Raw genomic sequence first — 24,047 nt, forward strand, 5'->3', positions numbered from 1 at the left:
TGTCTCCCAAGCTAATACTAATCTGTTTGAGGCAGAGCTTCATCTGATGTAAGTTGTTATAGGGTCGTAATTGTCATAGTTCCAAATTCATGACCTCAGTGGAGCTATAAACAATTTATACTTGATGACTATCTGCCCCCGGGTTTCCAGTAGTATAATCAGAATGCTAGAATTGATTTTTAAAGTATTCTATTTTCAACATGAGTGGAAAGTAGGCACACTTTTTTTTTTTAATTCAACACACTATTTGGCTTCTCAGATTCAATATATTTTACACCTTAGCTTTAACTCCACAATTCAGAGTGCCAGTTAGTATTTCTCTCTGCAGACGGATTGCTGGCCCAGACCTTGGCACATAACCACGTAAGTCCAGCCTGAACCAGAGAAACTTGGATATAGAGTTTATGTTTTGCTTTGTATTGGAGCCTTGTGTATATGCGCTAAGCTAACAACCCAAAATGACAGGATGGCTGAATTTTTCAAATGAACAGAAAGGAATAAACCACAGAGAAAATGGTTTTAATAATATTTTTAAAATTTATTTTTGGCATTAAAACATTCGGTTTCTGTAATACAAAATAAAACTACTCAATATGTGTGTATAACATAATCCCTGATATTGATTCTTCTGGCAATGTTAAATAAGCATGCTAATCACCTCAAAATCCCCTTATCACATACAGGAATATAAAAAATAGCAAATGACCAGAACATTTTGACCTCAGAGAGGGAAGGCTTTGGAGAGTGTTCATGCCACTTTAAGCTTGGATAAGTACACCAGAAGTGTGAAAAGGCAAAGGTGAAATAGGTGAAAGGTGTTTGGCTATTGTAGTCTTGAGGCTCAAGAAATACCAGGTCAACCATCTCAAGGTGAAGGCTTTTCACAGTGCACCATGAATGAGGTTCACACATTGCCAGTTCGCTGGGCCCTTTCTCACTGTCCCTCTCTCATGTATATTCTCAAATGTAAAGAGAGCATGGAACAGGGCTCATTTAAAGAGACCTGCAAATACAGACCTAATCCTTTTGGAGTCTGTCTCAGGAAATTGAAAACCAAAAAGCCAGAGCCTGAAACGGAAGTTCTGGGGGTGGGTGAGGAGAGAAGAGTGGAGAGTAAAGACCAGTAATACAAGGACAGGAAGGGAGTGGGTTGAGGGAAAGAGGTTGCCGTGGCACATTGTAATATTTAGCACTTCAGTTAGAGTCTTCACTAACAAAGCAATCAAGAACAAATCCAAAAAGCAAAGGGCAGAGAAGGAGCCTAGAAAATGTGACCTCTGGAAAGCAGCAGCTTTTCTAGGATACTCTGCATGGTGGGCTCTACATCATCCCCCATTGGCATCATCAGACGTACTTATCCATTTAAAAAAAATAAGCACATAATTGAATGAGAAGGCCCATATGTGGCTTTGACACTGTGTCCTGCAGTTTCTCACCAAAATGTTGCACTAAAAATTAAAAACAGCACGGCTTTATCTGCCTGAGGGAAGGTGCAGAAAGGCTTCCAAGGACAAGACAACCAGGCATAAGTCTAGGAACTGATAAGATTATGTCCATGCTTAGGCGTGGGGTCCCTTTGTCCAAAGTGAGGCTTCTGTAGGTGTGGGGCAAGGAGTAGAGGCAGCAAGGAGGAGGAGAAATCCCCCCTCCCCCTTATTCCAAGGCAAAGGCACTTGCAGCTGAGATTACATGGGGAAGAAAGCTGAATAGCTCGGTGGGAGTGGCTCCTTTTCTTCTTCAAGCAAACATGGTTAGCTGTAACCACTGCAGAGGAGAAAGAAAGAGAATGTGTATCATCTCCAGGAACCTGCATCTCCATTTCCACCTGAAACCATTACCATATTAACAAGGAATCAGTGTACATTTCTTTGTACTACATCTAAAGGAAGGAAAGCGCCAGAGCATGTATAGCATAACATGTTTGTTTGTACAACAAAAGTATGTGTCTATGCCCTCTTCTTGCTCCAAGCCTTTCAGACTCTACTTTCATATCCACCTAAGGGCATGCTCCAAAATCCATTGAAAGCAGTGGAATGACCTCTATTAAAAGTGGTCTTTAGATCAGGCCCCAGATGAGGAGACCACTAGCTGACAGCATTACTCTGCTGGGATAAAATAAATCAAAAAGTCTTGGTAAACCTACCAGTTTGTATTAAAAACCGAAGTAGTTTATGGGAACACTTGGGGGGCAAATTGGTGTTTGAGACAAATTTACAGATTAGTAATTAATTATAATTGCATATCCATAGCCACTTTCATCAAGGACCACAAATTAGTAGTTGTAGTAGTAAGTATTAATAAATTCAAAGCCTCATAACACCTGTATGAGGTAGGTATTTTTGCTAGAGATGGACAAACTGAGGCATACTATTATGCCCAAAATTCGTGAGAGAGCTGGGACAGAACCAAGAAATCCTGATTCTCTATCATTTGCACTAAATACTGGAGAACACTATCACTACCTCTTTTGTGGCTGAATGTGTAGTGAATTGTAATTATTTTTCTTATGACTCATAGAATAATGAGCAAGGGGAGGAGCAAGACTAACATGGGAGGTGTTAATATCTACTCCAGAGGGCCAGCTATGGGAAGTAAGAGACCCACGCAAACCAGGAGGAGGAAAAAAAGTATGTACCTTAAATAAGTCGAAAGTGACAATTCCATCTTTATCTGTGTCCAGAGATTGAAAAAACCCTACAAAGATGGGGAAAGGGGGGAAGAGGGGAATGTTTTGTAATTATTATTTTTTAATTGCACCATTTAAAAACTTTTATGCCTCTGGGTATTTCTCAGACCTCCTATAGAAAGTAGTATACCTCTGAATTCTCTCCAAATGGAATACGTACCACTTCACCAAGAAAACCTGCTGGAGAACGTTTACCTTCCCTTTACTGCGTTTTAATCCAACATTGCATCAGAATCCATTGAATGAAACTCATGTACAATTCTTGCTACCAACAGAATAAAGGTAGGGGGCCCAGCCCTTTCAAATCGAAATAAAGACGGGTTAAAAAATAAACTGTGGTGCTGGTATTTGCAATAAAATTACTAACAGATGCTTCAACTAGTAATCTCTCCATCAAAGAGCTCTCTGTCCTGCATATTATCCCTGCCTTCTGCCATCTACCCTCGTTGATAGTCTGCTAATCCCAATAAATAGCTTTACAACAGTTATTAAATATTCCGTGAGTAGCACCATCAACCAATGGCTCATGGTCAAGAGTTTGAATAGAGCCAACGCAAAATGCTGACTGTTGGGAAAATACTCACTGTCACCACCAAATGGGTTACCTGATACCATGGGCATTAGTACCCAAACTTCATGAGCTGGCACAGATCAAGAAAATATTTTAAATGTGAGTAGGTTAGAGTCTGATTTCCAGCTGGGTTGTACACAAAAATATCTGTATAGTACCATAATAGGAAATTCTTACCCACATGGTAAGAAACAACACGTTAGAAACATAAAAATACTTTCAGAAATTTGTACTTACTGAACATGGTTTCAAGTCGTACTAAACAGCACACAAAGTTATCGAAGTCAACAGCCAAGTCAGGCTCCGAATAACGGGTGATGATCAATTCATACAGTTTCTTGTTCAGTTTAAAGCCTGTCAAAACATTACTATATTAAAAAGTCAAGCAAGTTAAAACAGCATTATACCATTTGATTTCAGGCAAACAGGTATTACATGGAGTAAACAGACCAGTGTTGGAAAGTCTTGTATGTATAGAGAGATCTGTTTATTCATCACTGAGGCCAAGAATTTAGCTTGATTCAAAAAAGGATTGGCCATTTATATGGATAACTAGAATATCCTGGGTTATAGTAAGGATTAAAAAAACCCAGAGTTTTGGAAGGGATATAAATATTTATGTTGTAGGACATTAGCCAAGAGGGGTTAGGAAGAAACTTTCTCTGTGGGCAGGTTACTCCATAACTACAGGATTTCTGAAGCAGCTTGTATGGGCACTGTTCGAAATAGGATAGACTGTTAGATGGACCACTGATCTGATCCAGTATGATTATTCTTTGCTACTACCAATCAAATCTTGTCATTTTGGATTGTAACAAGCAACTGCTGTGGTTTTCTGTGCAACCACAAGAGGGCACATAATTTCTTGTACAGAGCACAGTAGCACTTAGGTCAGCTACATCTAAAGCAGAGTTGCATAGATCTTACTGGAGCTCTCTTCTTTGGCTTTACTCAGAATTTTAACCTATCATACAACTGTTTGATCATTTTTCTACAGTGCCTAGATGGATTATCTGGACAAACCTATCAATATCTTGGTTCCATCGTGGTTGGAATAAAGGGTACAAGTGGTATTTGTTTGGTTTCTGATGGAAATGATTATGAATTAACTGACAAATGAATTAAATGGAAGGCAGTAAGTTAACTCCATCATAGAATGTGATACATCACCTGCAGACTCTAGCGCCATTCGCATTTCATAGGCGCTCATGCATCCAGACTTGTCTAAATCAAACTTCCTAAAGACAGCCTTAACAAAAAAACAAAAAAGGACACATAAGGGTACTGGATACTCCTGAAGTGGGGTCAGCAATCTCATGGACTGTAATAAACAGAGTCACACAGTCTACTGAAAATGTGCAAAGATACCACATTGCTGTGTACACGAACAACAAAGGCTGAATAAAAAAAGTACCGAATTGTCAGTGCTGGTACCAGAGCATTTTCAGGTGACATCAGAAATTCTCTGTCATTGATATGGATAAGCTAAAGGAAGCAGGGGATCAATAGCAACTTCACCTACCAGGTAACTCCTAATTTTGTTCCAGAGGATGTTGAATTCCACCAGTCCTAATTTCCCATTTCCATCTCTCTATTCAGGAAAAATTATTAAGGAGAAATGTTTATAAGCTATTGTACTTCCTGAAGAGGAACTTCCTCTCCCATCACACCCCAAGAAGAAACCAACCAAAGTCTCCACTAAACACTAGCACCCTGGCAGCTATGTCATTTTTACTTAATCTTAAAAAAAATCCCCTCATGACCGGTCTACTTCTTACAGGCATGACACAACCCAAAGGGCCAGGAAGTCACTTGCATGTAACAAAGATGCAGAAGGAGGATACATCCATGAGGTTCACCATACTTCGGCATGACTCAGTACTGAACCCTTTAGTCCGGAGGTCTTTATCTGGAATTTAAAGCAAAGAGGGGGCAAAGGTAAGGCACATAGCAGAGTTGTTTATAATGCACTGTGTGAAAAGCTAGCACCCTCGTTACAAACACTTGAGGGGTTTTTTTAGATTTCTTGTAAGAATGCAACCTTAATGAAGGAGTGAGGCAATAATTATTTTCATTTCCATCCTCTGCTAGTAGATAATGAGACTGCTTCCAGCCGGTGGAAGAGAGAAATATATTGATTCTGTCTCATATACTGGTACAACACTGATACTCAAAAAAGAATGCCAGTGCCCAAGCTACAGCTACCAGTCTGGGTGCATCAGATTGCTAGAACTACTTCAAGCAGAGAGCCGCATGGTACGCTGGATTACAGAGACTGACAAGAAATACCCAGATTCAGACTATGACATTAATAGGTCAGCTGGTTATCCCATTACTTACGTTTACTTATGATTTTGTTGAGGATAGTCTGCAGTTCTGAGACACTGATTTCCATATCCTGGAAGAACCGAAGAAATAATACTGCATTTCTATAGTGTCTCTCACCTCAAAGTGATTACATTGATGTACAAATTATGTACAGAACCACCCATGGCTAAGATGCAGCCACATTTATTGTATGAATTGTGTCAGCAAGTAACAGTGCATAGCAACACCACACATTAGTTTAGGATGGGAAGTGAAGAATATGCTAGCCAACTGAAACTTCCGGAGACGTTTTAGAGGCAGAATTGGAATTTGGCTAAAATGACTTGGGCCAAACCCTCTATATTTCTGTGAGAAGTCAGTGTCTTGAGATTCATAGATTTAAAGGCCAGGAGGGACTTACTCTGACCTTCTGCAAAGCATAAGATGGAGAGTCTCACCCAATAATTTCTGCATTTAACCCATAACTTCTACTTGAGCTATAGCAAATCTTTTAGAAAGATATCCAGTCTTGATTTGAAGACTTCAGGTGATGAAGAATCCACCACATTCCTAGCTAAATTATTCTAGTGATTAATTTCCCTCACTGTTAAAAATGACCCCTTATTTCTAATCTGGATTTGTCTACCTTCAGCTTCCAGTCACTGGATCTCATTGTGTCTTTTCTGCTAAATTAAAGAGCTGTCTATTTTCAGAAATCTCTTCCCCATATATTTACTTGTGGAATACAATAAAAAGTCACTTTTCATTCTTCTCTTGAGTAAACTACATAGACTGAGCTTCTTACGTCTCCGACACGAAGGTTATGTTTTCCATACCTTGAATTGTTCTTGTAGCTCTTTTCTGTACCTTTTTCCCAATTGTTCAACAAGCTTTTTGAAATTTGGATACCAGAGTGGTCTCACTAATGCCATGTACAGAGGTAATGCCGCCTCCTTTCTCCTACTTTATATTACCTTGCTTATATATCCAAAGACTGTGTTTGCTGTCTTAGCTACTGCATCACACAGGGAGCTCATGTTCAACTTTAATTATCATAAACTGTCAAGGCAAAACGTCCAGCAGCAGTGCTCCCTCCCGCTACCACAGGGAGGCATTAATTCAGTAATGACGCAGTTGGAAAACTGTCACCTAAAAAGATAGTCAACACCATTTCGCATAGAACCTCATTTTTCTTTGGAGGTAATCCAGTCAGCTACTGAGGCCTAATCATACTTATATTCTTACATCGTGTGAAGCAAAATATTAGTCTAGCAGCTGGACTAAGGTATGGTATGGGGAGAAAAGATTTAGAATTAGACGATTCACACCTCAAGTGTCCTAAATCTGAAAAAGGACAAACAATACAGCCAGCTCATTTTGCTGAATAATTGGAAAGCATTTCATCTTGTGTAGAGATGATGCTTGTATATGTTAGATTAAAATGTAAGTAAAGAACTGGTTTGGGGGCCTAAAATTTGGGCTTGATAATAATAAGGCCTAGTAAAATATAAGTGAAGTAAAGTGAGACAATTCAGAGGCAAGTTAGAGACAAATTATGGTCCAGTAGTAAATATGTTTTTGTTTTAACTGATTTTAGCAGGTGTTGTAAGAAAATTTTTGGGTGGTTTGGAATATTGGTAACTGTTGAAACTGCATTGACGCAAATGATAATTAGAATGATATTTGATATTTATAGCCAATGAGTAAAAGACATTCAGTTTGGGGGTACAGAAGATTAAATATGGTAGTGGAAATATAGATATGGTAAAAGGTAGACTTAATTAATTAACGGATGTTGTTACAATTGATGATAAAAACAGTAGTATGCTAATTTTATATTAGTGCACTCATTCACCATTAAGATACCATTAGAGAGAAGATTATATTCCCCTTCTTCTCATCCAGGGATTGATCATCTCTGGATGCACCATTTCATCTTGGAATGTGCGCATAAAGGCAGTGTACGGTTATATTGTAATGCCTGTTTGCTTCAATTAATTATTTTATTTTAAATGAAATCTTTAATTCTATCACTCATTGTGTCATTCACAGTCCTCCAATAAATTAAATTATCTGTAACTGCTCTGGAGGATCAAACTGAATGAGTGCAGTTTGGTTCTATTTCTTATCTTTAAACTCTTACTTGGGAACACATAAATCAAGGTTACACTTGCTCCAGCTGCTTAGAAAATGATATTGTAATAAGTAGGGACTCCTCAATGGGACCACTATGTAGATAGTAGATAGATTTTTCTTTATACACGTTGCTTTTCCACCCATCGCCAAAGGAATAAGAGCTGCAGCTACACCTCCTTCAAAGTTAGCAGGTTTGACATATACTTGCCCCTTCATCTTAACTCAGTAAGAACAGCACACTTACCGCTCCAGCGAGCTGCTTGAAAAGTTGCTTGAAACTGTCATCAATCTCACTTTCAGAAAGCACTTTCTGAGGAAAGAGAACAAACTTTTGATTGGCTACTTCTCAGAAGAGTAAAGTACACAGCCCATGAAAGGCATGCAGCAAGGAAATATGTATCCCAGGAAATCTGTTGTGAGCCCATGGCTGGACAGGAGAATACAGAAGTAGTAAAGATATCATGGCAACAATAGCCAAGCAGTAGAATCCCACATTTGAGTATTTGAATCCCACATTCTGCTTCTCACTCCTTAAACCAGGAGGGGAGGGGTTGTGCAGTAAAAATAATGCATTTAGCTCCTGAGGGAGTTAGGTTTAGGTCACTCAAGCAATACCTTAGCACCACTAAATCAGAACTCTTACACAAGTCCAGTTTCCCCAGAGAGCAGAGACATGTTGCATAGGGATGGGGAACTATAGTAGGTAAAAATCTGCGTTCAACCCAGATCTTCTGCTGTTCAGGCCTCTGGTTACATGACAGCTAGGTTGAGTCAGCCTCAGAAGTTGTACTACATGGATAGAGCCATAGTAGCTAGTTAAGGATATGGCACTGCAAGAGATGGATCTCTGGCTTCTTATGCAAGGAAACAACACTTTCTAGCTGCCTATTCTACTGAAAAGGGCAAGCATTGGCATGCAGTTTATTAGCATGGAAAGAAAATAATTTTAAAAAGTTATCAGAAGAATGTAAGGAAACAGGAGGAGCCTCTTATGATGACTATATGAACAGAGCTCTCGGAACATAGCCACAGGCTGTGAATTGAAACCAAGTGACTGTGCTAGAACTCTGAGTGGTCTTAAACCTCAAAAAGGAATCCTTAGTCTCTGCTCTTGCAGAGGTTAGTGGATAAGGGGTTCTTACTTCATCTGGAAGATTAGCCTGGATCTGATCATCCATCTCCCTGCAGAAACACAGACAAAATGTCCATGAAGGAATCAAAATAGCAAAACCCTTGTGGCAAGAGAGGAGGTACTGTGTGGCCACAATATTGTGTGAGCATGTATAAATGCTATACATTAGTTCTCAGGGGACAAGTTTCTGGGTGCAAGAGAGGCTGGTACCTATGTTTCAGTAATGTTTGGCAGCCCCAAACCCTTATGGGTCCAGGGAAATAGATGAAAGGCTCTAATGCAGGATCTCTAGCATAGCAGGACACAATACTATCCATTGTATCAGCCCTCTCTTTTTCCAACCATCACATCTCCTACATATTGGTTTCCACAGCCACATGGACTACAGGCCTTGGCTGATCTAGAATAAGTAAGTTTGTGACACATTCCTTCTTCACAATCAGTCAGAGAGAGAAAAATACGAAGCTTGGGAACAAAAGTTCCCAAAGATTACAAAAACCTGATAATAGAGATACATGAATAAAATCCCACACTCGTGTACTAACTGCAGTCCTGTGAAAGGGCCCTGACATTATTAAAGTTTCCCCTATATTGGAAAGCCCTCATAGGCTAGCATCAGTTAGAAAAAGCAAGTATGGGGATGCCAGCGGTTCTAGTGGTACTGGACATGATTCTTCCCACTCTCCTCTGGGACCCAATTCCTGGGAAACAGCTACTAGTTCACACAAAACACCTGCCATAATCAAAGATGAGCCTTGAGACTTACTCAGTTCCAGCTTTTTTCTCTGAGAAGACCCTGAGGACAAAATCTCCTTCCTTGTTAGGTTCGAAGGTGGAAGGCACAACAATATACTCCCCTGGAGGCAACTTGAAGCGTGTGCTGACTTCACGAAGGTTTATGAACTGCTCCGAGCGGGCTCGTGAGGCATTCGCCAGGAAGAAATCTCGTTTCAGGTGAACTGCAGACTGGCCTACAAACTGCCAGAGAGAGACATATAGTCACCGCCACGAGCTGGCAAATCTTCTGCTCCACACAGGCTGCTAAAGGCCCAGTACAAAGGTCTAGCCAACCACGATGTTTAAATAGTACCATAATAAAAGATAAGGAAGATCCCTGGAAAAAGGCAGAGGGTCCTTTGGAAGCACACTGGTCAAGACATTGGCATTTTGCCTCTGTGCCACATAGGTTTTCCTGCTCAAATAATGAGTGAAAATAAATGTAATGGCTGCCACACATTGAATCAAACCTCAGGTTCCCATATTCCCAGCCTGCAGGGTCTGAGAACTGCATCGCATTCCTTTGGCTAACTCAAGAGCAGTGTTAATGGGCTCTGATGGGAACTGTGCCCCTCCTTCTTAAAACAAATATAGGATGGTCCAACCCAGGAAGCAGAAAGGATAACATTAAAGAGAAAGGATGGTCCAGTGGTCAGGGTAATAGCTGAGGACTTAGGAGACCTGAGTTCAAGACCCTGCTCTGCCAGACCTCCTGTATGACTTTGGGCAAGTCACTTAGACTCTCTGTGCCATAGTTCTCCATTTGTAAAACAGGGATACTTCCCTACCTCATAGTGGTATAATGATTAAGGATTTGGAGGTGCTCATATACTACAGTGATAGAAGCAATATAAGTACCTAAGAGATATTTAGAATAAAAATAGGACCTTAGAAAACTCACACACACACAAAATGTCATTACAGTACATCAGTTCCTGTTAATGGTGTGTCAATAGAAGAATGAAAAATTCCATAAAAGTAAGACATGCTGTTCAGACCATGATCTGGATGAATATCAAAGAACTCAGATTGTCTGGGATGGATACAAAATAAAAGCCTTGGAGCCACCTTGATCATTTCTAAATGAAGAAGTGTCTGAATCCAAAGTGAAGCCACATTATGCATCATCATGCAAGGTTATCCCTACCAAAAGGATTGATTTAAATATGCATTACCTATAGTTGGTATCTGATGAAAGAATTTCCATACATACCTCAGGAGGAACCTTTAGAGATACAAATTAGAAGTCAGTAAGTTACAATGAAACTAATGTTCTGTTAGCCAACAGGAAAAAGATAACATCTATATTTAGTTATTTACTTAGCCAGTCATCTTCTGCATTCCTATAATTACCATTTCAAGTATTTATGCTTGAATCAGAGTTTAAGCAATGGTTTCCCCTCACATCTCTTACTTCTCTTGTGTCATTGCAATGAAGTATACATGGTGTTCAGGGGCACCCATCCTTGAAGCCCTAGGTCACCTTCCCCTCCCTACTCCCCATACTGCTGTTCCTATTAGGAAGCCCTGCTGCCCCAACAAGCTGGGGTGACAGGTTAATTCATCCAAGGTACAGAGGCAGCTCCACAATGAGCTAACATTTGAAGGCTAATTATATGCAACTGAGCCTATTAATCTTATAAAGAACTGTTATTCTCAGAGGGGAGAGAGACAAGGAGGTTGTGCTAACCAGAAGCTACAGATCTCTGAGAGCACGGATTGTTACAGAGCCCATAGTTACCTCATAGACAGCAAAGCCAATGGTCTCCATGTCCTTCCCATATTGCCTTTCCCTGCGACGGTGCTTCTGCATGAGTGCCAGGAGAAAGCTGCAGCCCGATTCTCTGCTGTAGTCATCATCATTATCATCCACCTCTTCCAGTCGGATTTTAAACTGAGGATTTATCCAGAACGTAGCTGAAGGGCAGGAAGAGAAAGGAATAAATTAAACAACAAGCTATCCTTACATATTCCTGGTTGTTTTAAGGTATAGGGTATGTCTGCACTGCAATCACGGGGCGTGACTGTGGATCATCATGTAGACATACTTAAGATAGCTTTAACATATCTAGCTTGGGCACTGTTAGCAATAAAGCCATGGCAGTATGGGCTAGCTGCCCAAGTAATAGCCTAGGGTTCTGGGTGAGTTTGTACACCCTATGTTGAGGCCCAGGATGCCATGGCTTCAGTACCATTGGTACCCAAGCTAGGTTGGGTTTATTTACACAAGCTGCAGTCATACACACTGTAGATTTACCCTTTGAGCCAAGAGTCTGTTAGTCCCTGAATGCGATGAAAACCTGACCACCCCAGTACAAAACAGTCACTGGAAATGGATAGACCACTATTCATGGTAATCAAAGTTTTCACTCATTCATAGTTTAAATTGATCGCAAAAGTGTAGTTCAGCAAATATACACCTAAAAATGAGCTTTCCTCGTTAACATGGGTCTCTGCAGCGGGTATGCTCAGTAAACTACAAACATTTCCTCAGGGAGCAGTGAAATTGTTATGTCTCAGTGTAAAAGTGTTTTAACAGCCAGCATCAGGCTAGTTTGATAAAATCAGGTGTTCTGGGTGGGTTAGCACTACAACTAGCACACTGGACCATATACCTTACCTGGAAAATTCCTGCAGCCTCCAGCTGTGCTCCCCCGTCTCCAGGTGCCATCATAGAGTGTTGAGTTCCACTTGCGGAACTTGCGTGCTTTCAGTGCATCTGGAGTAAGGTTACAGATCTCCAGCCGTGTGAACTCTCTCAAAAAATCTTGGAAGGACATCCTAAGGAGAAAGAAATCCAGTGAGCTCACACAGGTGTCAGTCAGAGAAACTACCGCAAAAGTTTCTCTCAAGTTGAGCTGGGTGTGAAGCGGTTTTCCTATCCCATGTACATTTTTGAGTGCGCAAAATGTTTTTCATCCCAAATCAGGATAAAATTCAATCATATTTTCACAAACTGAAAAACAAACAAAAAAAAAATTCAGCTCAGGTCAAACAAAATATTTCTTTTTGGTAATTCCAAAACATTTTGATTTAGATTTTTTAAAGTTCTAGTTAGCTTAGATTTCTAAATAAAATCATCTCAGACCAGAAAAGTAGATTTTTCTTTTGACAATGTTGGAATGTTTCATTTTCACAATTTCAAAACTTTTTCCTTAACATATTTTGAGTCAGGAAATTTGTATAAATTGCCCTGTTTCACAAACAGCTTCGGTTTCAACAAATCTGCATTTTTTGGTGAACAAACGTTTCACTGAAAAATTCCTAATCAGCTCTATCCTCAAGACCCATGATGCATTTGATGATCATGTTTTATGTAGATATCAAAGCTTTCGACAGCCTCACAAAGAATAGAGATCTTTTTGTTCTACCCTGATCCTTCACCAATTCATGCCTTTTATTCCTTGCTTGTATGGTAATAATTCCCGGCTATAGTGAATCCAAGATCTTATATTTTGGATTTACTTCTTATTAAAAATCCCACAGCAAAGGAGTCCAAGCCTTTTCAAAATCTTTTTATAATGATTGGTGAAAACCAACAGCACTACTCATTGTTTCCTTGTACCTCCCCACCCACACTTTGATCTGTTATATCCATCCGTTGTCTCTTGTCCTATGTTGAGATTCTAAGCTCTCACAGGTAGGGGCCATCTTTTTGTTGTTTGTACAGTACCTAGTACAATGGAGTCCTGGTCCATGAGTAGGGCTCCTAGGCTTTATGGGAATACAAGTAAAAAATAATAATACTCTATAACATCTAAACAATATATAAAAGAAATTTAGAGGGCCAGATCCTCAGATGGTATAAATCAGTCTAACTTCATTATCTTCAGTTGAATTTCCCTGATTTATGCCAGCTGAAGATCAGCCCAATTGAGTTCACGGTGGATTTTTTTTTCTTTTTTCTTTTTGGTAGGGGAGCAGGTGGGTGGGAATATTATTTTCAGCTGCAAAGACCAATCTGTTTTGGTGTTTTTCCAAACTGACTTCATGGTTAGCTGAGTGCCACTCTCCAAAAAAGCACAAAACTGATTCCAGACAGCACTGAGATCCATTTGCAGCAAAAACATTTTCAAACATTTGCTTCATGTAGCATGGGTTTTCACTGGTAAAAATACCACTTAAGACAAATTTAAAAAAACACAGAATCTCAGCTTATTTGTGCATATTTAAAACCCCTTTTAACTTGGTCACACGAGAGTAAAATAAGGGTTAGTGCAAACTGTGCTTTCCACTTACCAGAATTCCCCATCTTCCATTTTAATCCTTAGCTGCTGTCCCACAGATGGGTCCACCACGTTCCACTCAGAAGAGCTGCAGGGGTGAAGCAGTTCATACATGCCGTGAGTCCTACAGCTTGAACAACTCACAGTAAATTAAATTCTGAAAGAAGGAGGTGCAACTCCACTGACCTGTTGGAGCTATGCCAGTTACAACAGTGCTGAATTTGGCCCATTGTGGGCAACATTATCATCCCACACTGCTCATTAGTAAGAAAAATATTATCATTACTGGCTGTAGACACATGTGGTTTGTATTCCAAGCAGTTCCTGTGCTGTTGCTCAGCAGTTTATTTCCAATTCCACAAATTGGGTGTAGGATCCAACCAAAATAATTCTGTTTTATACAGGTGTGACCCTAAGAGTACCCCACTGCCAGGTGACACGTTATTAGGATATTCACCCAAAGGGTGACATGTAACGTATCACTGGAAAACTCAGAACTCATTGATCATTAATATTATGTGTGGTGTATGTAATAGGTTCATATATCATCCTCATCACCATAATATCTGACTAACATCTGTCACACACGGTTCATTCTGTCTCTCATCCTCTCCATAGGGGAAGAATTGTGTGTGCAGTGGAATGCTTTGTCTTGGGATTTTTAATTTATTTGTTAAATGTACATGCTGGGGACTGAACAAATTTGCAATAGATAGAGCCTTTTACCTCTAGGTCACTAGTTCTGAAACAGATTGGTAATGACTAGAAGCAGTTCCTTTCTGACAGCTATTTGCCATTTATCCAAGGTCCTTATCACCTTGATTTCTAAGCAATGAGAGCCTATAGGAAGTGAATTGATACATCTGCAGTCCAATTCCTAGTGGGAAGATATCTACATCTCATTTATTATTATCCTAGTTGGCACTATTTGGTTCCCTTTTTGCCAGCTGCAGCAGTGTACAAGGACTGAACTACCCTCAACTTCAGATCTTCCTTTTAAGTCAGAGTGGAGATATGCTAGCAAGGGTTGTGTGTGGGAAGATTGACTGGTACCTAACCTATGCTGTGGAAGTTCAGTGTCTAGACCTGTCGAGCTGACACCTTCCACCAAGAATAAATTTTATTTATTATTTTCCCCCTCCAATCTTCAGCATGGGCGCTGGAACAATTTGTGTAGTGGGGGTGCTGAGAGCCATTGAACCAAACTGTAAACCCTGTATATGATGGAAACCAGTTCAAACCAGGGGCTGTGGCAGCATCCGCAGCACCCCTAGTTCCAGCCCTTATGATCTTCAAAATCTGTATAAAAAGGAATTGATCCTTACTTATCACTCCAGGCTCCAGTCCATTCCACCTCTCCCCATGGGTTTCGCATTCGAATTAGATTAACATTCCGTCCTCGGAAGTTAATCTGTAATCACCACAGATATCCAGTTAGAGATACAATAACACTCGCTTTCTGTAGTATTTATGCCTTACAGCCAGGTGCACAAAGAATTGTCATGCAAAAGACTACGATAGAGAGGAGAAAAACATAACTAGCTTTTAACATGAGAGTGCTCTGAGGAAGAAAAACTGTGATTAGCTTTAAATGAAAACAACTTTTTCACTCTGCAGAAACTGTTGTGCAGAATTTGGATACTATTGGGATGAATGCTATAGGAAAAAACCTAAAATAGATCAGATAGTGAGAAAATTATTTCTTATGACCAAGAACTGTGTGCATACATGCCACTGTGCTCCATTAATTAAGGCCCTAGCCACAATGGTATCAGGACCTTACTAGCTACAGTCATATTTAAACATCATTATAGCTAATAAGGTTCTGATTCTATTGCAGACAGTGTTTTAAAGGGGCATTTTCAGGTATCCTCAGATATAAATATTTCTCTGCAGATGTTTAGAAGCCATACATAGCAGGTAGCATTGTGCTTTAAAACTGACCAGTCTAGTTTCACAGTCTTGGTGAATCACATATAGGCATCAAGAAGTATATGAGATTTTAAAATTCTTTCGACTTTAGTAATCCAAAAGTGTTAACACATGGATTCTCTGCTCCTTGCAGTCTTTAAACCACGATTTGAGGACTTCAATAGCTCAGACATAGGTGAGAGGTTTATCGCAGGAGTGGGTGGGTGAGATTCTGTGGCCTGCGTTGTGCAGGTCAGACTAGATTATCATAATGGTCTGACCTTAATATCTATGAATCTATGATTTGTACATTGTGTGAAATCTGTCACAAGTGACAACCCAATATTACAAATGAACAAACAAACAAAAAAGGTTGCCTTATTTTTAAGGCTCAACTACAAAATACTAAATCATGCAGAGACTTTAAAGTGGTAGTTTAAAAAAAGTGAGTTGCTGGTTCAAGGGTATAGGTTTTTATTGCAGATTTATTATTTTTAACCTGACACATTCCCTTAAAACTACCAGGGCATCTAATTGCTGCAGAGGGCATGGGTAAAACAAAACTGGAGAAAGTGTGTTAATGTGCCAATCCTGCTCTGTCTCATGGGATTTAAGCAATAGTTGATGGTCACCCAATTACATCAGACAGGAAAAAAAAAAAAAGAACTCCACTTATTTTCTGCAAAGTCACAAACTTGTAACAAGATAAATGCGAGGTGGTTGTGTCACAAAGACCTGCTACAGCAGAACCACTTGGGATGGGGTGGGCAATGAGGTAGGCAATGAAACATGGATCTGCCAGTGTACTGCACCCACTCCTCTTCTGTTTGACTTACTACCTAGCCCTACAACCCCACGATAAACACTGCAGTTATGATTCTTTCTGAAGGTCTTGAAAATCCCTCCAGACAACACACAACATATTTTGTCTTTTCAGACTGCTTTATATCTGAGACTCTCAAACATTCATGATTTAAATCCCAGGACATGAGTGTCTAAGATATTATTGTTCCTACTATATAGCTGGGCAGGCTCAAGTGAAGTGACTTTTGCAAGGTCACACAGCGACAGAATTGGGAATAGAACCCAGGAGACCTGATTCCCTGTTCTAACTACTGCACAACATTCCCTCTCTTCAAACTCTTCAAGGGAGTGAAGACTGTACCTGTTTGGCTCCTGTTACCGAATAGGCATGACCCTTCACCAGCTTTTTAAATGTTACAGCCTCCATGTCAAAAGCACTGGTAATCTACGTTTAAAAAGCACACAAGAATACATGTTAAAGTTGATATTGGCTTCACCTCTGTCCCTAAAAGAAAAGACATATTAACTCATACTTAGCTTCTACACACACAGTAAACCCCAGTTCATGCGAGGACCACAGCTGAACACGTACAAATGAGCCACCATGCCACTGTTTTATTTTGTTCAGGTTTTTACAATGCAACCATCACTGTGGTGCCTAAGCAACAGCATGGTTTTTTTGGATGTGCAGCCTTGCTCTCTCCCTGTTGCTGTAGTGCAGTGTTTCTCAACTTTTTTAGGTTGGTGACCCTTCATTCAAAGTCAAAAAATTTTCCAACCCCCGCCCCCCCCCCATATTTACTAAAAAAGAGTAAAAAAATTATTAATTATAAGCCCGTATAGTTGGTTTGGGTGTGTTTTCAGAGGTTGACAGAATAACTGACTTTGAATGTTAAGAGTGTGCAGAGAATGAGAAAGCAAGGTTTTCTTTTCTTTAGATTGTAATAAAATATTCAACACTGTACAATGCCCCTGGATTGACTTTCATGACACCCTTGGGGGTCATGACCCACTGATTGAGAAACATTCTTCTAGTCTTTTCTAAGTCATTTATAAAATCTTTTAAAATGAATGCAGATACTCTTGAAACTTTATAGTGTTATGAGCTGGGTGAAGCATTGTTATGGGATTGAGACTGAACTCATCCTTCAATTAACAACTGTAAACATAAGCCCCATCTTAGCTTTGGTCTACACTACAGAGTTAGATTGATGTAAGGCAGCTTACATTGACCTAACTCCAAGCATCTACACTAAAACGCATGTCCCACCGATGTTACTCACCCACTACACCAACTTAATAACTGCACGTCCGTGAGAGGTGTAGCACTTAATTCATTACAGTTAGGTTGACAGAGTGTCAGTGTAGACACTGTGTTGCTTACGCCGACTGTTCCTGCATTTCAGAAGCAGATCCACAATGCCCCACACGGACAGTTAAATCAGTGCAAGCACTCCTGGTGAAGATGCACACCGCCGACACACAGAAGATAATGTGCATATGCAAAAGCTATTTAACTACTGCGGTGGCTGTACGCTGATGTAATGGAGATCAACTTAATTTTGTAGAAAGAAAAGAAGTACTTGTGGCACCTTAGAGACTAACCAATTTATTTGAGCATAAGCTTTCGTGAGCTACAGCTCACTTCATCGGATGCATTCAGTGAATGAAGTGAGCTGTAGTTCACGAAAGCTTATGCTCAAATAAATTGGTTAGTTTCTAAGGTGCCACAAGTCCTCCTGTTCTTTTTGCAAATACAGACTAACACGGCTGCTCCTCTGAAACCTTAATTTTGTAGGGTAGTCTTGCCGTTTGGGTGAGGATGTGTGTGGGGGAGAAGGTGCAACAGACAAGAAAGAAAGAGAGGAAGACAGTCTAACGGAGCAGCTGAAAACACGGTGGCTGACCCTCGGGGGAGATTTTTGGGTTAGGAGTGCAGTCTAATGAGTACTCTTGGTACTGTGAGCAAAAAGAATCATAGAATCATAGAATATCAGGGTTGGAAGGGACCTCAGGAGGTCATCTAGTCCAACCCCCTGCTCAAAGCAGGACCAATCCCCAATTAAATCATCCCAGCCAGGGCTTTGTCAAGCCTGACCTTAAAAACTTCTAAGGAAGGAGATTCTACCACCTCCCTACGTAATGCATTCCAGCGTTTCACCACCCTCCTAGTGAAGAAGTTTTTCCTAATATCCAACCTAAACCTCCCCCACTGCAACTTGCGACCATTACTCCTTGTCCTGTCCTCTTCTACCACTGAGAATAGTCTAGAACCATCCTCTCTGGAACCACCTCTCAGGTAGTTGAAAGCAGCTATCAAATCCCCTCTCATTCTTCTCTTCTGCAGACTAAACAATCCCAGTTCCCTCAGCCCCTCCTCATAAGTCATGTGTTCCAGACCCCAATCATTTTTGTTGCCCTTCGCTGGACTCTCTCCAATTTATCCACATCCTTCTTGTAGTGCGGGGCCCAAAACTGGACACAGTACTCCAGATGAGGCCTCACCAATGTCGAATAGAGGGGAACGATCACGTCCCTTGATCTGCTCGCTATGTCTCTACTTATACATCCCAAAACGCCATTGGCCTTCTTGGCAACAAGGGCACACTGCTGACTCATATCCAGCTTCTCGTCCACTGTCACCCCTAGGTCCTTTTCCGCAGAACTGCTGCCGAGCCATCCAGTCCCTAGTCTGTAGCTGTGCATTGGGTTCTTCCATCCTAAGTGCAGGACCCTGCACTTGTCCTTACTGAACCTCATTAGATTTCTTTTGGCCCAATCCTCCAATTTGTCTAGGTCCCTCTGTATCCTATCCCTGCCCTCCAGCGTATCAACCACTCCTCCCAGTTTAGCATCATCCACAAATTTGCTGAGAGTGCAATCCACACCATCCTCCAGATCATTTATGAAGATATTGAGCAAAACCGGCCCCAGGACCGACCCCTGGGGCACTCCACTTGACACCGGCTGCCAGCTAGACATGGAGCCATTGATCACTACCCGTTGAGCCCGACAATCTAGCCAACTTTCTGCCCACCTTATAGTGCATTCATCCAGCCCGTACTTCTTTAACTTGCTGACAAGAATACTGTGTGAGACCGTGTCAAAAGCTTTGCTAAAGTCAAGAAACAATACATCCACTGCTTTCCCTTCATCCACAGAACCAGTAATCTCATCATAGAAAGCGATTAGATTAGTCAGGCATGACCGTCCCTTGGTGAATCCATGCTGACTGTTCCTGATCACTTTCCTCTCATGTAGAAGGTGTTTCCTGCTATTTAATTCCCATACACAGCACCGGTCAAGAAAAAAAAGCTTCATCTCAGCCTTTTGTCTGAATTGAGAATTCTAGATTAACAAAATAGGTTATTTCAGCAATAGTGCTGGAGCTCATCCTGTTGTCATCAAATACGTAGAACCCAGTGTCATCATGTTACTATCACAGATAGCAGAGACTGCCATGTTACCGAACAGGCCCATGGTATACAGGCAATAACTCCACTGGGAAAAGGACCTCTGGCTGCCCATCATGTACAGTTGGTATGGAAACAGCAAACTAACAGCCAATGATTAAGAACTCTGTGCACTTTGTATGTGTATCTGAGCTAAGGAAGAAGTGAACCTTGCTGTTAGAAGAGCCGGTAGCGAACCTGAGACTGGTGCACACATTCGTGAGCTCCAGTAAGTCACCCGAGGGAATTCCAGTGGAGTTACTTTCTGAAGCACATCTAGATTAAGTGCAGTTTCCTACAGTATATATGCAACCATCACCACTTCACACATTTATTTGGATTGGTACAGAATGTAAAAGCAAGCCTACCCAGGGCTCTAGGCATCTTTGCCATACAAGCTAAACACTAAACAAAACTGAATACAACAATTTTCAAAAAAACAAAATGGAGATGGGAGGAGCCATGGTCCCAACCCTCAATGCATGAATCTCAGCCTTGAGAAAAGACAGGCTTTGCAATGTATGGCAGGGTGTGTATGTGCACACTGCAAGCAGTACATGAAGCGAAAGGTTAAGTGACTTTAACCTCCTGATGGTCAGTGAATCACTGGACACCAGAAGGCTTTGTTGCTATTCTAAAACATTTCTTCTAATGTGGGACTTGGGGATTTGCTGTAAATATTGATAGGAGATGCACATAACTCAGCAGCCATGATGAGTGCTCCATTTGTTTCCAAAGCTTAACAGCCATTTTGGAACAAAGCTCTGTTTTTGTTAATGAATTTGGGCTTGAGAGCCTGCCTAGGATGGGGGCCACAATGTGAGCCTGAAGGTTTATTTTCACTGCAGCAGTTAGCTTGGGTGAGTACACTCAAGTTGAGCTAATCTAGCTCGAGTGAGAGCAACCATGCTGCAAAACAACACTTGAACTACAAAGAGGGACTGGATTAGCAAAGTGATATTGGATTGGCATCTGGTTTATTATAACTCAAGCTGCTGTATCCCTACTGCATTGCTAGTTTGAGTGACAGCAACACTCAAGCTTCAACCTATACACCCCGACAAGCAAATTAGACCAAGCGTAAAGCACTACTTTCAACTCGACATAGAAATGTATATGGATGGGAACCGGGTTGTGGCAAAAATTGAGCTATACCTCAAACTAACACTGCAGTGAAGAAAAGCCCTTAAAAGTGATGTGGCTTGCCTGGCTGAGTAGACGGTTGAAGAGTCCAGCAGACACCAAGAGGAGTTTGCGTGTGTGTGCGTGCGCGCCTGTGTTTGTGCACTGAATGGTTGACAAAAGAACCCAACATGCCCGGCTAGATGCCCAGGAGCAAAGGGATCATTGAGCCACTGCCTTGTTTTGGGAATGAGCAGCCTCAAATCCCCAGCCTATTAAAATGGTCCAAGACCCACTCACCCATCATCACCACCACCAATAAGAAAAAAGTGCAGGATACCCTACAAAACAAGAACTCACGTCAATGGAGCAGCCAAGCAGAGATCCCCTTTCCAGAGCTTTCAGAATAATTTGGTAAAGGTCACTGGGGGGTTTCCGAAGCTCGTACCATTCGGTGACCCCTCCAGTGAAGTCTTCAAAGCCCTCCGAGGTGCTTCCTCCAGACAGAGCTTCATAGCAGCCATTCACCCTGAGTGAGAACGAAGAAGGCAGATAGTTAGAATTTTCCTATTGCTGTCACACACTCTGGGCCACATTAGTTAGGAAATATCCACCAGCCAAGTGCTTAGTACATCATGGCCATTTCCAAAGCAGAGATGGGCAAGCCCAGATGCTGACACTTACTTGGCATAAGCCTTCTCGAGTAGGGCACTCCAGAACTCATTGCCTTGTGCCGAGTGTACAAAAGCCAGCTTCCCATCCTTCGTCGGGAGAAGATCGTCCACTACAACGTCCACCCACTCCCCAAACTGCCAGATCTGCACAGAGGAGAGACAGATGTATGCAAACTGATGGTGAAAACAGCTATAGGTTCTAAGGTCACCCTGATCACCATATTATCCAAACACCTTCCAAAAACGCATTAAGCAACATAGTTAATATGTGGTACATGTGGTTCATTCTCTAGCTCATCTCCCCAGGGAAAGAATTGTGTGGGCAGTGTCTGGTGAGCTAGGTTGTTTAGTGTGTGTTTAGAAGTTCTTGTAAAACACGGTTTCAATTCTAGTGTAGACAAACCCATTTTGAGAGAAGAATTAATTTGTATAATAGCCCTGTGTAAGCACGGACACTAATCAACTGATAAAAATGTTTGCATTGCCAATTTTGCTGTACCCTGCGCTACTCACACTGGTGCTGTAGGATGCAAAGGCTATGAAAATGAGAAGGTCTCATGTTCTTTGCAGAGGTCTGGCAAAGTGCCCAGGCTATTTGTTACTGCTCATGCCCAAACAACTGTGCAGTAATTAAACCCCAAAACTTTGCAAGTCAAGTGATGGGGCACTAAGATTCCATTCAGTCCTTACAGGTAATGGGCAAAAAGGTCATGTAGTTGTCTGAAGCCTCAGTTCAGCAAAGTACTTTTGCAACTGCCTAACTTTAAGCATGTGTCTAATTTACCTGACTTCAGCAGGACTACTCACATACTCAAAGTTAGCCGTGTTCTTAAGTATCTTGATGAATTATTGCCCAAATGCCCTGTGAATGTGAACCAGAAATGAAATTTTAATTAATTGGCTGAGCTCATGAGGCATTACACTCAACTTGATGGCAGTTCTCTGAATGGATGTAGAATCAACTTCCAAACATTGGATCTCATTATGCTTTTTTCTCCTAGATAAAAGAACTGTCTACTATTAGAAATCTCTTCCATGTAGACTGATACTTGTATGTAGACCATAGTATAGTCACATCTAAACCATCTCTTAGATAAACAAAATATTTTTAACTCCTTTAGTCTTAATATAAAGCATGTTTTCCAGACTTTGAATCATTCTTGTAGCTTTTTTCTGAACCCTTTCCAATTTTTCCAACCTCCTTTTTGAAGTATGGACACAAGAACAGGACATGGTATCCAGTAATGGTCTCACTGATGCTATATCCAGAAGTAACACATGTGACACAAGACATATACAATATCATGGACAAACCTTATGGAATTAAATTAAACCTTACTGAACTAAACTAAACTTTAAGGAATTAAGTTTTAATACCTTTGGAGTCCATTGTACTGAAAATGTAAATGTTTCTATGCAATTCCACCATAGTGCACAACTTCTATAGGAGGAAGGCAGGATTAATGCAATTTCTGGGAGATAAGAATTTCAAAGGACTTTTTGGGACAATGTGTGTGCAGTGGATTTCCTAGGAAATACATGGGGGTGAAGGGAATGCAAATGACCCCTCTCGAATCAGACTTTTTTAAGCTGCATTTTGAGCAGAGACCCATTATTTGGCTGATTACCAATTAGTCTTTTCAAAAACCCAAACTGGATAAATAAGTGAGTCTCTTGGGAGTTCTTGTTCAGAGCAAAGGGTGTGATGAACTTGAAATCCCAGGAAAACACCCGAGTGGAGGCTGAAGGACTGTTCCATCTAGAGTCGCTGTTACAGTTGGGATGATCTCTGGTAAGCTTATCAGCAGGTATATAAGTTCTTTTATTGTTTTTAATATGTTTTCTCTGTATTGCTTTTACCTTAAGAATAAAATGTGCTTGCTTAGGAGGAGCGGTGTGGTAGCTTAACTGTAGTAACTACACTGTTGACCATCGCTGAAGAGAAAGCAAAAGAAGCCTGCTTAGGCAGCCTGTCTTTTGATGGGGATATCACAGGATGGTCAAGGGACTATGCAGCGTGGAAATAACCTGGTCAGAAGGGAGAGAGAGACGTGTCTTCACCCAACAGAGCCAATGGATAGGGAGCTATAAGCCTAAAGTGGGTGCTCTTGCTGGATCACAGAGGGGGAATACATATGCAGTTGCCCTGAATTGTGACAATACCATCTCCCTACTCCCACTTTGTAGTCTCCTTCTTATACATTGAAGGACTGTGTTCATCATCTTAGCTACAGTATCACACTGGGAAC

General features: G+C 41.0%; 1 protein-coding gene across 1 annotated transcript in view; it reads right to left on the reverse strand.

Moving 5' to 3' along the window:
• Positions 1–550: 550 nt before the first annotated feature.
• CAPN1 (calpain 1) overlaps positions 551–24,047 on the reverse strand; it is a 53,622-nt gene continuing 30,125 nt past the window's right edge. The window contains exons 5-22 of the mRNA XM_084633714.1: positions 21,809–21,942; positions 21,485–21,653; positions 16,912–16,995; positions 15,161–15,246; positions 13,849–13,923; positions 12,230–12,390; positions 11,351–11,526; positions 10,823–10,834; positions 9,599–9,810; positions 8,843–8,882; positions 7,945–8,010; positions 5,598–5,655; positions 5,102–5,166; positions 4,780–4,848; positions 4,428–4,506; positions 3,495–3,611; positions 2,636–2,694; positions 551–1,764 (exon numbers count right to left, since the gene is read on the reverse strand). Coding sequence (XP_084489840.1) covers positions 1,738–1,764; positions 2,636–2,694; positions 3,495–3,611; positions 4,428–4,506; positions 4,780–4,848; positions 5,102–5,166; positions 5,598–5,655; positions 7,945–8,010; positions 8,843–8,882; positions 9,599–9,810; positions 10,823–10,834; positions 11,351–11,526; positions 12,230–12,390; positions 13,849–13,923; positions 15,161–15,246; positions 16,912–16,995; positions 21,485–21,653; positions 21,809–21,942 — 1,689 coding nt within the window. The 3' untranslated portion in view covers positions 551–1,737. The remainder of the gene's footprint in view (positions 1,765–2,635; positions 2,695–3,494; positions 3,612–4,427; positions 4,507–4,779; positions 4,849–5,101; positions 5,167–5,597; positions 5,656–7,944; positions 8,011–8,842; positions 8,883–9,598; positions 9,811–10,822; positions 10,835–11,350; positions 11,527–12,229; positions 12,391–13,848; positions 13,924–15,160; positions 15,247–16,911; positions 16,996–21,484; positions 21,654–21,808; positions 21,943–24,047) is intronic.

The sequence above is a fragment of the Lepidochelys olivacea genome, assembly GCF_965140295.1.
Source record: "Lepidochelys olivacea isolate rLepOli2 genome assembly, chromosome: 7".
Taxonomy (NCBI): Eukaryota; Metazoa; Chordata; order Testudines; family Cheloniidae; genus Lepidochelys; species Lepidochelys olivacea.